This window comes from Pseudopodoces humilis, chromosome 20, assembly GCF_049639895.1.
Source record: "Pseudopodoces humilis isolate 2021_Gansu_Grassland_sample_001 chromosome 20, ASM4963989v1, whole genome shotgun sequence".
Taxonomy (NCBI): domain Eukaryota; kingdom Metazoa; phylum Chordata; class Aves; order Passeriformes; family Paridae; genus Pseudopodoces; species Pseudopodoces humilis.
In genome coordinates this window covers 13,870,913-13,888,104 of record NC_142219.1, presented here as the reverse complement: position 1 = coordinate 13,888,104, position 17,192 = coordinate 13,870,913, and the positions used below count along the sequence as shown (strand labels likewise).

Sequence of the window (17,192 nt, the reverse complement as noted above, 5' to 3'; positions counted from 1 at the left end):
CTTTGAAGTTCTTCAGGACTATAAACAATTAGTGACAAAGATTTTCTGTGCAGCAGATATTTAATTTGGAAGGGTTTTCTGCAAAGCATCTATTACATATCCATCCCCAAGGGTCCATTCCACCTGACATCCCTGATAGTGGGTACCTCCTGCTCACACCATGTTTCTCCAACCATGTGGCTTGCAGGGTACTCCAGTTTCCGAGTATGAGTCCACAGACACTTTGTCCTAGTGGGCCTGAGAAGCTGGCTGGCCAGCTGACAAACTCTGACCAAGTCCTCTTGGCCACAAGTGGCCTACCAGGAGCTGGCTGCAGCTGAAGGATAAGGGGCAGGTGATTTCCTTGCTGCAGACACAGGCCCAGATGTGGTGCAGTGTGGGGCCCCGAAGGCTTCAAATAGCCTCTCTCTAATAATTAGAAATCTCTAATTATAAAATTACCTGGTAGAGGCAATTGATAAAAACAACACAAACCTGAGGGGGTGACTATAGAACAGGGGTCACTTTATTGTCAGGCAGTCAAGAAGTTCTTCTGACACTGTAATTATGTCTCAAAGAAACAGCAGCTGAAGTCAGTGATTAAGTGACTGCAAGCAGAGAATGTGAACTCCAGCATTCTTTTCTCTGATGCTCACAGCCCACTGCAAGCAGATCAGAAGGTAGATCCTCTTCTGTAAGAACCCTCAGCCTCTCAGCTGTTACCATGGTGGCGGTTTCACCTACTTGCAGAGACCTCCTGTTCAGGAAGCTCATAGCAGGTGCCAGTGCCAAATTTCTGAGACCCACCGAGGTTCCATCCCCTCACACTCATACACGGACATCTCCTGTCCCTAACTCCAATTCATGGTTTGGCTTTCTCTAGCCCAAGTTCAGTATCTTCCACAAAAATCCCTGACCACCTCTGCCACAACTCAAGGGATACTTTTAAGTTTCTGCTAGGTTCTTACTAAAGAACCAGTAAGCTAAGCAGGGTGCTCTGAGCTCCCAGGCTTAGCATATGAATATTCTAGCGTAGCAAAAAGGGTACTCACACTTCTACATCACTAAAAACACCCATCATATCAGGCACAGTTCCCATTTCTTTTAAAAATAAATATTTATAAACAAAAGGAAGAGATTCGGAGAACTACAAAGTTAAAAATTTTCCTGCAAACAGCACAAATGTTTCTCATGTACAGTCACAAGAACAAGTTGTACATCAACATGAGCGCTGTCTAAAAAACTCTCTCCTCATCAGCTGCCCCAGTCCACCTGCACAGAGATCCACATCTCCCATTGTAGCAGCCATCTCTTCTGCACTTCTCCAGGACTTGTACTGGAGCTGTTCAGTCTCCTTTCATGATCAAGTCCTCGATATATGCATCCAGTTCATCATCTGTATTAATATCAATGTCCTGAAACCAAAGTAACAAGGAATACCAGTGAGAAGTGAATCCTGAAGAAAAGTGCAAGAAAAGAGGAGCCAGAGCAGCTTAGCATCCTTTGTTACATCTGGCCTGCTCAGCCTCTATGCCCCAACCTCCAGCACTCTCTACCTGCTGACAGCTGCACTGACAGCACCCCCAGCTTTCCCTGTCAGCATCTGAAAGACAACACTGGCAACCCATCAGCACCTGATGCTCAAACAATGCACTCAAGTGATGGATTTACTGTACTGATTTCAGTTGAGGCAGGTTCAGTTTGGGTTCTTTTAGATTTAACACATTTTCCTAAAACGGAGCAACTGCTTCCAGATGCTTTCAGTAGCCTTTCCAGGTAGATCCTGATTTTATGAAAGTAGTTTTTATATTTAAAGTTAGTTTATTTATTAAAACATTTTAATTATATATTTCATATTTTAATTTAATAGTTTAACTAATATATCAATTTCACTACAAGACTTTTTACTATTGTTTGTTTAAAGGTTTGCATTTCTCTATGTGGAGTTCAGAATCTGCAAAAATGGGGCAAAAATGCCCTGCTAAGCACTGCCTATGCCTGGGGAAATTCTCAAGCATCCTCATGGCAGAGAACAAACAGAACCTGTGCATTATGTACACACCATGAGAAATCATTCTGTAAGAATTAACATACATCAGGACTCCCACCCAGGGCCTGGTTCCCAAAAGTGGGCAGTGACAGCCCAAGCTGTTCCCAACTGAGGAAGCTGGAGCCCAGTGAGATACTGGACTGAAATACTTGTAATGCCTGGAGGGGATGAGCCAGGTGGCTACTCTGAGGCAGTTCAGGGTTTGCTACTCCTCCCCACCCACCTCCTGCACTTTCTGCAAAAGGGCCATGATATTAGTCCTAAGCTTCTGCAGTTTCTCCTCCGTTTCCTTCAGCTTCCTCTCTGAGTTCCGGAGGTTTTCCTCACAGGCTTTGGCCCGAGCATCGGCACGTGTCTGATATGAATTGCACAGGTTCTGCAGACCCATCTCATACTGCTTAAAATATTCTTTCTGTAGTAGACAAAACACAACAGATGACAAATTAAGAGAAAGCACCAAGCATCACAAAGACATGAGCACTCACAGGCTGTAAGACAATCTAAACTCCTGGCCTTCATGATCAAGTCCTCCCTGCAGCGTGCTCCTCCCCAAGCTCATATTTATATCTGATTTGCCTACAGCAGCCAGTACAGATTTCACACAGCTTTTCACATTCTTTCAATACCAGAACTACCCCCAAAGCTGCTTGAATTTAGATTAAGGGTTCAGTTTAAAAACCCTGAATCCACACACATGCTGCAGGCCTGACATCCCCTGTACACTGTATCCTTAGTACAGACCCAGACAACACAGCCTCTCACTGCAAGGTAGGGACAGCTACACTCACCAAAAACCCCAGACACAACCAAGATGTCCTGTGGAAGGAGCAGGAGTGGTAACTCCAGCAAATGCCAGCAGATGCCTGAGTTAACAGAAGGGGAGGAGACAAAAGAGAGACTGCCAATACACACACTGAGAGCGTGGGAGTAAAAAACAGAACTGGATTTGGTCATGTGGTCATCTGCAGGCAGCTTTTTACATGTGCCTCCTGGAAAGGTCTCTCTTGGTGGTATGTTGAAGAAGAAAGTCAGAGAGGCCAGTTCCCTTGCCCTGCATTCCAGCCAGCACTGGGCCTCCCAGTACCAGGCTGCTGGTGGAAGCTCAGTCCCACCCGTCCTGTGCTCAAATAAACAGAGGTCAAAAGTCTTAAGGTGTGCAGCTGACTCACTGGCAACCTGCTCTCCTGGGGAAGTGGGAAGGGAAGGGGTTGGCTTCCATGTTCTCTCACACTGAAGTAAATGGCCTATATAGGAATTGAATCCACACTCAACGTTGTGGGTTCAATCCTTGTATGGTCCATTTACCTAAGAGCTGGACTTGATGATCCTTGTGGCTCAGAATATTCTGTGAATCTGGGGATAATTATTTGTTGTATTATTTATAATTTTTAAGATCGTCTCCTGATAAGTTATAAGGCTGGGAGCAAAACAAGGAGGTTTTTGTTTCTACAAATCTCTAACCTGCTCTGTCTTTTACAGAAGTTTAACAGCAATGGTTAAGAATTTAAGATAGCAGCAGCCAATAGCATTCCCACACAAATGCAAGCTAATTAGAAAAATCCTTAGACAACTGTTAAAAGACTGAAGGCATCTCTCAAAGCTCTCATTCTTTCTGTCAGCTATGTTAGTCTGCTGAAGATCCAAATTATCTTTTCAAGAGTGTACTCTTGCATCAGCAAGATGCACATTTGCCATACAAATGGAATATGTGTGGGTAAAACACAAACTTACTTTTCTAGAAGTACTGAACTCACCAAGGGAAACGCCAACAACCCTTCTGAGCTCATGGAACTCAGCTCATTCTTGGAGATTGGAAAATTTGGAGGCAAGAAGTATCGCAAACAATTCCTGTGCAGGAAAACAAAACACAAAGCCAGAGTTGGGAGTTTAACAGACTGAAGCAATCAGATTGCAGAGTTCACAAGGTCTGCGGTGAACTCACCGAAGGATCTGGACAAGCAAGTCAACTGTTTCTTGGCTGCTGCTGGGACCAGTGGTGTCAGGCTCAATTCTGACGCAGTCTGAGGTAGAAGGTTCAGCCATGACCACTTCCTCTTCCTGTTGTGTGTCTGGAGCCTGGTACTCAGGAGAGGGAGGCTTCATAAGCCTTACATCCTCACTGCCTTTCTCTACCCTGAGAAGAAGTATTAAGGGAATGTCAGGAATCTTTTTCTACATTGGATTTACCCAAAACACGCTTAACAGTTTCATCAGAAGCTGTACCCAAGTGTCACTTAGACCTCTAGACACTGCCTAGAACTAGAACAGCTGCCTCCAGGGCAGGCATCAGAGTGACAGACAGATGGAGTCTGTCATGCCCATTACTTATGAAGCCCTGGATAGTCCTGACCTCACAGGTTTCCTGCCATGACAGCAGCATATTTGTCTTCAGCATCTATGGCAACAAAACAGGCCCTTCCTCCCAAAAACAAAACAAGCCTCCAAAATCCAGTAGCTTGAGATAGTTACCAGCGATCCCTTGGTGTGGTGTCTGTAGGGACATAGTCAAACTTCACCTTCCACCGGATTGCGTGCCTGACCTTTTCAACAGCTGTGACACGGCCTGTGAACCATTCCTTGTTCACACGCACCTCCACGTGCAGCCCCTTATCTGTGAGGGGGAAGCAAAGGTGTTTGCAAACATTCAGATGCTGGAGAGCACATTCTACAGGTGCTCTAGAGATTTAGGCACCTCAGCAGGGAGGACAGCTGTGACAATGCCCTCAAACAGTATGGACACCATCAAAACACAATCGGCATACAGGTCAGCTCCTGCTGAGAAACATGAAGATGCATGGAAATGAGCTGGCAATTCCAGATGGAAGGTTTCTCCTGTACTCCAAGCTGTTTGACATGGACTTTACAGTCTCATGATGGGCTCTAGGAGAATTTACCACACGTTGGTTCTTGTGGGTCACTTTCTGGACATCTCCCTGGAAGCATGCTGAAAAGATGCCCTGCTCTGGCAGATGGTGCAGTATCACCCTGGCAATCACCCTTCCTCGGGTCTCCCAGCCCCTCTTCTTTCACAGCAGTGCAGTCAATCTGGATACAGCCCTGAGCATTTTCCAGCTGGCATGGCTGAATGATCCACTCAGGAAGAGTGAACATGCCATCAGCTACACCCTGCAGCCCAGCCCCACCCCCGTCAACGCGATGTAGCCATCAATCACAGACCTTTCCATGCTACAGCTGCCTCTGGTCTAATCAAAGGGTTCCCCACCAAAATGTTTCATGCAAGTTAGAGCAATCTTGGGGTTTGGAATTCAAATTTACACTATTTCTTATTTTAAAATCTCATTAAAGAAATCACACGTTTAACTGGTGCAACAGCTCTTTTCTATGTCAGATACTAGTGGCAGCCCAAGGGATCATTTCTCACCTTTCTGTGCTTTCTTCAGTTCCAACAACTCTTCCTCTCCAGCACTGTCTGTGAGCTGAGAGCAGAGAGCTCACATTAGTTATCTCCCATCAAGATTATAAACACCTGATAAGTACCTTCTGCTGGGGAAACTAGCACATTCTTACCTCCACTACCACCTCACTGGAATCATTCTCTTCTTTCACTGCCAAAAATTTTCCTCGTTTTGTCCTCTCCTTTTTGGGTTCCCCCTCCTCCTCAGACCCATCCTCTGGGATGTTCAAGGCCCTCTTTCGAGTGCTGGAGGCCTGAAAGACACAAACAAGCTCTAGCTATTAATTCCAGCCTGCTTCCAACCAAAACCTTCTGGTAGCCAAATTTAAAAAAAAAAAAAAAAAGCTCAACATCCAGTATTTAATTTGGTAGTTAGTTTTTCTGGAAGGTTTTAGAGGTGCTACATCATCATGCAAATGCTCACCCCACCACGTACGGTTTTTTTTTCCTGGGGAAACAATCTGCTCTAACAGGAAAGAGATGAAACCAGTCTTCTCAAGGGGTGTAAATGGCACCCTAAACCAAGAGTAAAGTAAAAGTTCTCTTGGCCTGTGCAGTGCCCACAGTGCACATACCACAGGAAAGAGCAGACAAGCTTAGAGTGACAGTGGGTGAGGAGCTGAGGGGTTTCATCCCACTGATTCTTACCTGTAAACATCTGCCAGAGGCAGATTTCCTTACTGCTGACACCTTGGCAGCTTTTGGATTGGGTGTCTCACGTGGGCTTTTGGGGCTCTGCAGGCCAGAGAGAGGCTTCATGCTTGTACATGATTTGGCAAGAGTTTTTAAAGTGCTGTTAGACTTCCCAGATGTCACAGTGTGATGGTATGTCCTGGAAGTGCTGGCCTCCTCCTTGAAGAGCATGCTGGCTAGCTTGGGAGAGCTGGTATTTGGATGATCTGAAGAGCTCTTTTTCAGCTGACTGCAGTACTTGGGAGGAGGTGAAGATCCTGGTGGTCTGCTGGGAGCATTCTTTATGACATCAGGCAAAGGAGGAGATCGTGGGCGCTGAGCTCGGGTGTGCTGAAACAAAGGAGAGCAGAAAGGAAGGGTAGAAGAATGGGGAACTGCTGTTCAGAACAGTTAAGGAAGCATAAAGGAGTAAAAGCCTACAGTAGGATCCCATTTACCTCCCTTGAAGGCCGTGTAGTCACTTCCAGAGGCAGTTTCTTTAAGTCAGACTGAGAGCGAATTGAAGTGGTTTTCTACCAAAAAAAAAAAAAAAAAACCAACAAAAAAAAACCAAACAAAAAAAACACAAACAAAAACGAGAAAGGTCATGTTTACAAGCTGTCAGGGGCTACCTGAACCCATCCCAGAAGTTTTCCAGGCTAAAACCAAGAATTTTATGGTGTATGTTGTGTCCTTCAAGAGAAATCCCTTCAGCTGTTATTCCCATTTTCACAACAGAAGATTAAATACAAGCTGAGATAGTCAATTTCTGTTATTAGAACAGTCCCAGCCCCACAAAGGAACACAGGTGGTTTTGGACTCAGCAGCAGCCCTTTGCACAAGGAGGTCCATCGCACCTGCTCTGTTTAGCTGGAGACCCCCAGACTCACCTGCAGAGCTTCCAGCTTTTCCTGCTGCTGGTGGATTTTCTCTGTCAGTTGCTTCTGCTTTTCCTTATTTGTTTTCAAATCTTTTTTTAGAGTTCCCAGTGGTACCTTCTGCTTCTGCTCTGCAGCCTCACATCTAGCATGGAGGGAATGCAAGACAACCTCAGCAAGGACAGCAGAACCTGTATCATCTCACACAGAATTATCCCAACATCCCATTCCAAATGCATCAGGAAAGCCACTTGCCTTTCTGCAGTAGCTACAATCTCAAAAGCAGTGTTTTTCATCTTGAAAAACAGATATTAATTAAGGATCAAAAGCATAGTTGTTAATAAAAAGGCATTTATGCTGGGAATCACCAATTCCGAGCCCAGGAACTGTGACACAGCTGTGACAGCTTCTGTACTGCACCCATACTCCACTTTTTCAACTATTTTCCTTCCAATCAGCTTATTTCTTCATATCAATTCTTTCTACGGACTTCTTTCTCTTCAGAAAGGAAAGCACAGTACCAGAAACCCATGACTAAGACATTACCACAAGCCTTCCAGCCTCAGATGCCTTCTGTCTTGCCACTCAAGGCCTGGCAGTGTCCTTTGCAACACCCTGTAGCTATCTGCTTTTTCCATCCTGTTCAGCCTACGGCCTACAACAGTGGTGAGTATCCTACTCTCCCAGGTCCTCTCAGGTGCAGAATCCTGGAAGAGTCCTTGAGAGAGAAGCAAAACAGGTAGGAAATACTCTCTCAAATGGATTGGCATCACCTTCAAAGTGCTGGCTAAGCAGCTGGCCCTCAGGAGCACTGCCAGAGGAGAAGGAGGGCAGGACCTCTCAGCCCAGGCTCATCTCCTATCACCAGAGTCATGGAAAGACAGACCAAGATCAGCCCTGCTGGGGTAAAATCATGCAGGAATGGTTTGAGCCAGGAAAGCAGCAGATAGCCCTTTGACAACACAAGAGATCCAGCAGATCTCACTCTGCACTGGAGCCAAACTGGTAACCTGCAGATGTCTTATTAGTAAACAGAGAACCCTGCTCTCACTGTAGAACACTCAAGAGCTCCAAGAAACTGAGGAGAGATGATTTTATCAAGATCTCTATCTACCAGATACACACTGATCAACTTTGTGAGTGAGATGGAGCACAAACAGCAGTTCCTGCATCAGCCTCTTCCCAGCTGAAGCACTGCTGGGGTGTTTTCCTTGGCTAAGGAAGTGTGTGTCATCACAACAAAATTACTGCCTGACACAAAACCTGCAGTTCCCAAAGGTAAAGTTGAACAAGTGGTACCACACACAGTCTCCCAGCACAGAAATGCATCTTCCAGGTCATGGTAAGGCTGGAAGCATTGCCAAGCTGTGTCTTATAGCACAGTAAAGAAAGAAAGCACCTTGAATTCTGCACAAGAAAAATTCAGACTCTTCATGGCATCCAAATACAGAGATTGCATCACTGGAGGCAGCAAATCAGAAAAAAGGAATTTTCTTGGTAGTCAGAATGGACTAAAACCAAGACTCTGATGGTGCTCAAGGAGCTTTGAGACAACAAACATCTTCAGCTGGTGTTTCAGCCACTGTTGGCAGTTATTCGTCCTTCCTTTTGTTCTGTCTCACCAATGGAATTTTAACCCATTAGTGTCAGGGAAAACCTGATTGCTGGTACTTAGTGGGTGCTTGAAAAACACAGAGTTCGGCTGGGCCTAAGTGGGGAGAGAGGCAGGAAAAAGGGAGGGCAGGGGCAGCTGGGGGCTGGCTGGTTTCTTCAGCTTCAGAGCAGGACACTCACTAGGAGCTGCTGCGGTGGGGAGAAGGGAATTCACCATCACCCAGATGGAGCTGCTGCTTCTTCTCCTTCCCTCTTCGTTGGTGGCCTCGCATCCCCTGTCCTGCCGGGACTTGTGGCAGTGCCAGGCACTGCCACGGAGCTGCTGATCCACCTCAGCCACCGGCCCAGGATCTCAGCTCATCCCTGCTGTTCCAGCTGAGTGTTCCTCAGAGCCCTGCAGGAGCACCAGGACTGACCGCCCTAGAGCTGTGGGTTGTCTCTAGTTGGAAAGTACCTGGGAAGAGCAAGGATTCCAAACCAATCAAAACAGAGAGATGTCCAGTGTGAGACATAGAGGTCTGTAGTTTTTGTGTGCTGTGTGTAACCACAGAAGGAGGTCTGTACACCTCACCCCTGGGACTGCAGGCCTCAGGGCCCATCTATCCCAGTGCAAGTAATCAGAGGCATGGGATCTGGAGGCCAGGTATGGACATGAGTATTTCCACTAGTGGCCCCTCATCCTGACAAGCCAAGAGGGAAAAGGATGAAGCTGCTGGTGCAGTCTGTGGGAATGCTGGACATGCCCACCTGTGCTATCTGTGGGGCTAGATGTGTGTACATACATGGTCTGTCTGTGTTTGTGTGTATCCACAAGCAACATCTTCTGAGCCTCGCTACTGCTTCCACCTGAAGGGCTGAGGATGTGGCAGCCCCTTCTTAGGTTCCAGGCTCAGCCCTGCCCCAGCATTTTGTCCAGGAACATCCTCAGCACTACTGCACTCCTCAGAGCTCTACATACACATGGAGCAAACAGGGAAGTGTCAGCACAGGTATTCTTCCACTGGGAGCTACCAAAAGGAAGAAGCCAGAAAGCCAGTGCTTCGAAATAGCATGAATATTCTGTAAAATTTTCAGCCACAGATGTTAAATTTTTTATTCCAATCAAAAGTTACTGCCTGGATTCATCCCTTTGTCTTTAAGCGCTGAGCCAAGGGACCTGAGTTAGAGTAGAGCAGATTCCCTTCCTTACACAATACAGACATGAACTGGCTTCCAGCAGTTCTGCTCTCCACAGAGAAGCAGCCTAGAGCAAACACTTTTCTCACTCAAATAAATTACTAGATTCTACCTACATTTTGTAACTGTAACACATATCACTGGAAAAAGAACCATTGTGCTGCTCCTTCAAGCATGCAAAATGTCCCTCCTAGGCTCACCTCAATCAAGTGGAATTGCTGCAGTTTGGTATCTGATGGGTGGGAGCAGTAGGAGCAATAAAGACAGCTGCAAAGTCCCCTGTACTCACGTAAGTCCCAGCCTGCACCATTGTTGGGAAGGATGAGAATTTAACAGAAAAGTTTTATGGATATGAATGCTTAGCAGAAGGTTCTCTAGAAATGAAAGCAAGCTTTGATATATAAAAAGATGTTTTTAGGGATAGTTGTTGCTGAGACAGCTGAGAGAACAAAGGTTTAGTCAAGTTCGAGGGTTTAGAGCAAAGGTTTAGTCAGTTAGAAGGAAGTTTTATGGCTAAAAGTCCAATAGGTTAAGTGGTCTTCAAACAAAGCATGTTTGCTACCAAGTAAAAAAGCATAGGCAGACAGAAAGATGTTTTTTAACAAAGCAAAAAGAATTTTCCACTGCAAAACAAGTTTCAAAGTTTAACATGTAATTGCTAACTCAGATGATTAGTTAGTCACTAACATAGTATGGTAATTCTAGCAGTTTTGATAGGATATATGTAAATGTAAAGGTATTGTGTATGATGCTGATTGGTTATGTGGTTATATGCACAGCAAAAGAAAGAGATATAATGCATGGTAATCAGAACCAAAAAGGCTTCAGGACACAGGGCTTGCCTATAGCCAGCAGCTATAGGCCGACCCATGGCCCCCTGCTGTAACCTAATCTACAGAATAAACAGCATTATAAAGAAAAGCCACCTGAAGTCCCCATCTCTCCGTTGGCTCTTACACACCATGACAGTTCTTCAACTGCCATCTATTCTGCCCATGGCAAAATTAATATCATCTAAACCTACAATAGTGTTTCCGGTGCTGGTGCAGAAGGATCCAAATTTCATCATATCACTGGTTGATGGGCTAGAGGCAGCTCTGGGGAGCTCTCCTCCCCCCCAGCACCAGGAGCCCAGGACCACATCCTGGAATATCTCCAAGGATTGAGACTGCACAATCTCCCTGAGCAACCTGGGCCAGGATTTGGTCACCCTCACAGGGAAAAAAGTGTTTCTGACACGCAGAGGGACACTCCAGCATTCCAGCTTGTGCCCATGGTATCTGGTCCTGCCACTGGGCACCACTGGGAATAGCCAGGCTCTGTCCTATTTGCAGCCTGCCTTTAGATGTTAGTATACATTGATGAGAAGACCCTGAGCCTGTTCAGCTCTGGGATGGACAGCACACACCAGTGCTGGGGCTGTCCTCCCCAAGGATAGGACTTTGCATTCTCCTGGTTGAATGTCAGGATAGGTTTCTGCTGGCCCATTTCTCCAACCTGCAGGTCCCTCTGGATGGATCTGTGACTGCCTGGTTTGTCAGCTACTCCTCCCAGTTTGGTGTCACCTGTCACTTGCTGAGGATGTCCTCTGCAATCAGCACATCGCAAATGCCCATCCAGCATTCAGCTTCCTATACAATTGCCATTGCTGCTTTTTCACAGACTGTGAGCACAACTTAAAGGTACAGAATCCCTCCAGCTGTTTTCAAAGAACAGATGACCAAAAAAAAAGATCCAAATGTGCAGATATGGCACCCTGCAGAAAAGTTTTAATATTAACTGATTCTTACCTGTCTTGTTCAGGATCAGGGTTCATGGAGCACACCCAGCTGTCAGGGTAGTTCTTCTCCACTGAGCTCAGCTGGAACGGGAGAGTCCGCCACTTCAGACAGACATCTGTCAGACAGATGCTTTGCAAGTCAGAAATACACATAATTTTTCCCCATAGCCCATTTAACGCCCAAGGACCACACCAAAGTGTATCCAACAACAGTAAGACTAGTGGCCAAAAAAAAGTGATACGGTCACAGAATATATTAAGTCAATTCTTTCTTTGTGCTCACAAAATGCTTGAATGAAACCCTCAGAGACAACCCTAACAAGAATGCAATGAAGCCTGGCATCAACCAGCACCAGAGGACCTCACACTCCTGCTGCAACAATGACACATACAAACGGAATTGAACAGCCAGTCCTGACATGACAGCTCAGCCCAGTGGTCAGGCTGTCTCTTAATGATATCAAAGTAACACAAACCAGAGACTTATCCACTAAAAAACAAAAAAACAAAAAAACAAAAAAAAAACCACCAAGAAACAACAACAACAAATTAAATTTCTGATGAACCAGGGACACAAATTTGTCTTCCAGAGTATTGCTGGCCTACCAGGAAACCAAAAGTGTCACAAAATCATGTTCTGCCAAGAAAATCCAAACATTCTTAAATCAGGCTCTGGAAGCATATCAACAAGGGAAGACATGAAGGAGAGTAAAGCCCCTCTTCCTTCAGAGGAAACTTGAAAAGACCGAGACAACCATCAAGGCAATACAGTCTAACAAACAATTCCACAAGAATGGCCTTACATTCCTTCCTATGCCCACATTCTCAGGTCCTGGGGGGAAAATAAGAGACTTTGGTGTCACACTACCAGGTGACAAAGTGATGGTATTGACCTTCCATTACCGTAACAATGGCTAAGCCAGAGCTGTTTAGAGGTGCACAGAAGAGAACTTGCATTAAATTCCACGGTAACTGTAAAAGGTGCCCTCTGTGCTGACACAGTGCAGGCCAGTGCATCAGGGTACAAATTACTTGGCCACTTCCTATTGCCTGTGAGGATATTTCAGATGTTATTCTGGTGCTGGGATGGGTGCCTTTCAGTGAGTTCCAGTTCATATGACATTTCTAAGCCTCCTCTTAACACTGCTACTGGCCATATCTGCCCTGCTCTGTCAGGGAACCTGAAGATCAATCAGTGAACTGTGCAGGAAAAGGAGCCTTATGCCAGGATGTCACAGAGTACCACTGAGCACAGACAAAGGCAAACTGCAGAGTAGACAGGCCCTAGGAAGGGATAACGATGGTCCATCCCAAATCTCCTATGCATTTAACTGTCCCCATCTGCAGCCAAGAGTGTCCCCTCCTTCCCCAAGGAAAAGCAGTTGGATCAGACGCACCACACTGAATCGTGGTGGGGATCTCCATGGCTCTCCGGCGTTTGTAGCGCAGTTCACTAGATGGAGGCTGGTTCCAGTTTGCTGATAAATAACCAAATTCATCCCAGAATTTGATGATACCTCTCTGGGCTGGAAAACAAACCAAATCCTGCTCAGTATGGAGCCATTACCACAAAATCACCATCTGCACTCTTGGCTGCCCTCCAGCCACCCAAATTTCTCCTTCCAGACCCTGGTAATAGTGAAGCTTCATTACCTATTGCGACATCCTTCCAATACTGAGCCAAATGCTCCCCCATGGCCTTCAGCAAGTGTCGATATTCCTTGGCATCAGCAAAGTCTTGTTTATTATGGGTTGGCTCCAGAACCAAATAGGGCACATCCACCACACCTACCACTCCTCCACATGCCCTGGAAGACATAGAGTCACAAACATTAAACTGACAAGCTGGCAACCTGAACCATCATGCAAAATGTAAGATGGGTTTAAGGATTTGTATTTGCTGTCAAGACCTATTTTGCCTGTCTCTAGAATGAGGCATTATTACTACCAGCATGCATCAGCACCAAATGCCAAGCACCTCATACTGGTGCAGGGATGACTAGAATTTGTGTAGAGAACTCTCTATCAAGAAACCAGGGAAATATTAGACCGTATTAAATATATGCAAACTGAAGGTTGACAAAATGAGCTAGCCTCAGGCTCATGAAGAATGATTAATGCAGAACACAATTATTGCACAGCCTAAGTCAGATGTAGAAATGTACCAGGCTTAAGCAAAAAGATTGCAGAAAAATCTGCAGGACTCACATGCCACCCTCCAGCTGTGGGCCCACCTTCTCATACATCTTGATCAGCCGACTGCAGTTATAAATGAACATGCCGTCCAGCTCACGTTGCTCAATGTTTACTCCAAAGATAAAATTCAGCTCCTTGGGTTCCTTCAGTGCCCTGCAGAGGACAAAACAGAGCCTTAAGAGATGCTGAAAATAAAGCATATTATTTGCTGGTGTTAGAGAGAGGGTATGGAAATCCAGCACCCTTGAGAATTAAATTAATCCTGTAAATTGCTACTTCTGAAAAATACAAAACATTTGTTGAAAGTGAAGCATAAACTTTGAAGAATTTAAGACATTAGAAAAGCTAAGACCTTTATTAAAATTAATTTTTGTTAAATTTAATAAAAAACTAATCCTAATTAAATTTAATAGAGAAGCACTACTAGAATTGGGAGCTAATCATTAGCCAATAACTAATTGTCTGTCAACCTTATGTTTGTTCATCTGGGCTTGTAATGAGAAATGTAGAATCTTGTAAGGAACTTCAAGAACATAAGACAATTGCAAACCAGAAACTAATTGGAAACATGAAACTAGGAACATGGCCAGGGGTTCATTTGTCACTTTGGATTGAAAAGGTAGAAAGGTCAGAATGAGGAAGAGCCATATCCCTTCCTCCCTTATATGACCCCTCCCCATAACGAGACCACTGACTCATTTCAAGGAACAAACTGTGCATGCTTAATTGCTTTTTTCTAATTAGCATAAGAAGTGGAGAGTGGGTGGTAACTGGGTTATGAATATGCATTTGTATTCGATACTTCTGTAAATAAAAAGCCTGTATTCACCTGTACTCAAGGCCATGCGTATTAAGGGGTGACCCTGCACATCAGCCCAGCACTGCCAATAAACACACACTTTTTAACCCTAATAATTTAAAGAGTCTTTGTCCATTACAGCTGGATACTGATACTAGATTATACCCATATTTTGGTGAATCAAAAGAGGATTACAACTGAATATGAACAAAATACAAAAACTTTGCAATACAGATACTAATTTTGTCTGGACAGATAATTTAATTATTAATTTGAATATGTTTTCTCCTTCAGAATGGACTCTGGTTTTTACTTCAGATGTTTTTATTCAGGGGAACCAGTTTTATGAGAGCACTGCTGCATCCAGACTGGGCCTTTTCCATGCTATTTTGGTTTGTATTTTCCAGCTATATATCTCTTTCTAGATAAAGCATGGAAATTCAGATTTCAATACAAAACTACAGTCCTGATATTCTGATTCTATAAAGTTCTCCTAATTCCAAATTTCACAAGGCTGCTCCTTAAGCTGGAAAGCTGGAGGATAGAACACACAGCCCAAGCAGAGGTTTTTGGTTTTTTTCCTGGAATGTCAGGAGATCAATTTGCATAATTTCCCCTTTATCTATGCAGGAGATGACTCCAACAAAAATTGGCCTCAAGTACATTTGTGAGCCCATAGGGATTTCTGAATCTGAATCTTTGGTTACCAGGAATTCTATTGCCATTAAGGGCAAAAGCCTTGAGATTTTAATCTCTTTGTGCTATAAATCAAACAAAATCCCTGTGTCTCACAAACAGAAGTCCTGCTCTTCAACATACTAACTTAATCAGGTTCCACAGCTTCCCTGATACCCATGCTGTGGATTTTTCATAAGAAGGATCCTCAGCTTCATGTTGAAGGTACCCTCAAATGCAATGTCCAAACCAGTAACTACTGCAAGGCAAAGAGTAGCACAGTCCTGTCCATTCCTCTCAATTTTGACCTCCTCTATATTCCCCACCCGCCCCCATCAAGTCCTTCGTAGTTATGTGCTTTATCTTAATGAGGAATTTGACTTCTGCTTAAATGGTTAGCTTAAGATTGTGGAATACTTTAAAATGTTCTGTTGACTGTCTACTAATATCAGATATTAGGAAGAACTGAGCCATGCACACATGAACCCTACACAACCATCACCTGCAGATATGAGTCTGTCTTAATGGTGAAATTTTGCAAAATAAATCCCCAAAATAAATTCATATTCATTTTTTGTTTAAGGCCATCCTCCCTCACACAGATGCAATGGTACTCACATCTTCATTTAAATGACACATCTTCATTTAAAAAAGGTGACTAGCACATTCCTAGGAAAACACCTGAAATAGCAGCTTTCAGTAATTTTAAATCTTTGCAAAGAAGGGTTTTGAACACTGTCAGCTGCTGGGCTGGAATGTGACCCTTTGGTGTCAGCTCACCGACGTAGACAATTATGATTCAAGAGCACGAGCAAGTGTGGCAGAACACCCACCTCAGGGATTCATTTTCTTTTTCTAACTTCTGGGAAAGAATGTAGAGCCTTACACTTCAAGTAATAGCATGTACTCACCTACAAAACAAGAACGTCTCCTCATTTTTATCAGAGACAACAGGAAGTAAAATTATCATCCGAACCATGGAAAACAAAGTGGTGGGTAGAAAGTCAGGGATTTCATTACTAGAAATTTAGTACCTGTCCTATTGTCTGGATTGAGATCCAACCTGATCTTACACAGCCTTTGGAAACCAGAAAGCACATCTTTCATTGATGCACCCAGCATCAGGGAAACAGAAGAAAACTATCCTAGTACATCCTCTGTAACTCAAGAATTTTCCAAAAGACAACAGGGATTAGGTAGTACAGAAACTATCCTATTATACACATCTTTCAGGATTTTCTTCTGTTTTCTGAATGAAGTACAATGCTATGGAAAAGCATGATCCTCTGAACTGTTTCTGATCACTAGTGATGAATGTGGGGTCACAGGGAAAGCCACGTACCTGCCCAGAGCATTTTTTTGCAGGTCAGCTTAGCAGGAAGAAGTGTTTTGCCCATGGGCAGGAAGGGCAGAAGACCATTCACAAAATTTTTTGTTGCACACTAATGTCACCAAACCCAAGAATTAAAGAACAAGGTGTAGATGGAAAAGTATGTGGAAGCTGAAGGAAACAGCTTCTCTCACAAGCTTCTGTATCATTCAGATCCCAGCTCTAGCACTTTTAAATTAAAGCTGTATTTATTTACTTCTTTTTAGCATCTTAAGATGCATTAGATCTATCTCCAGCAATAAGTCTGGGATAGTTCTGACCTAGGCAGCCACGTAAATGAGCATGCACACAGATAGGTGGGAATGGAGACATGCTGTATCCCAATCCCCAAACTTCCTCAGACTCAGCATTTAAGAGGATTTGCTTCTGGTTATCACTTCATTTGAGAAATGAAAAACAAATGTATATGAAGAGTGAAATATACCTGTGAGTACATCAAAAACCAACATTAACTGCCACCAGAGCTAAGATAGAAGAATGCCTTGGGATTTTGCAGCACTGGCTACACCAAAACTCAGCCTGTTTTTAGAAAGCATCCCTAAAATTCCTAAAGCTATTTCATTGTAAC

The 17,192-nt window shown here is 44.2% G+C and overlaps 1 protein-coding gene across 6 annotated transcripts in view; it reads right to left on the bottom strand.

Annotated features, from left to right (window-relative positions):
• Positions 1-483: 483 nt before the first annotated feature.
• Positions 484-17,192, bottom strand: part of MORC2 (MORC family CW-type zinc finger 2) — a 50,442-nt gene continuing 33,733 nt past the window's right edge. For 5 of the 6 annotated variants that reach the window (XM_014262596.2, XM_005534116.3, XM_014262598.2 and 2 more), the window contains 14 exons: positions 13,773-13,913; positions 13,218-13,372; positions 12,962-13,090; positions 11,575-11,680; positions 7,007-7,139; positions 6,575-6,649; positions 6,093-6,467; positions 5,558-5,698; positions 5,412-5,466; positions 4,499-4,640; positions 3,972-4,163; positions 3,784-3,877; positions 2,253-2,441; positions 484-1,394 (listed from right to left, as the gene is read on the bottom strand). In XM_014262596.2, the coding sequence (XP_014118071.2) occupies positions 1,326-1,394; positions 2,253-2,441; positions 3,784-3,877; positions 3,972-4,163; positions 4,499-4,640; positions 5,412-5,466; positions 5,558-5,698; positions 6,093-6,467; positions 6,575-6,649; positions 7,007-7,139; positions 11,575-11,680; positions 12,962-13,090; positions 13,218-13,372; positions 13,773-13,913 (1,996 nt within the window). In that variant the 3' untranslated portion in view covers positions 484-1,325. Of the gene's footprint in view, positions 1,395-2,252; positions 2,442-3,760; positions 3,878-3,971; positions 4,164-4,498; positions 4,641-5,411; positions 5,467-5,557; positions 5,699-6,092; positions 6,468-6,574; positions 6,650-7,006; positions 7,140-11,574; positions 11,681-12,961; positions 13,091-13,217; positions 13,373-13,772; positions 13,914-17,192 lie in introns of all 6 variants that reach the window. The other variant, XR_001332237.2, reaches the window with a different exon arrangement.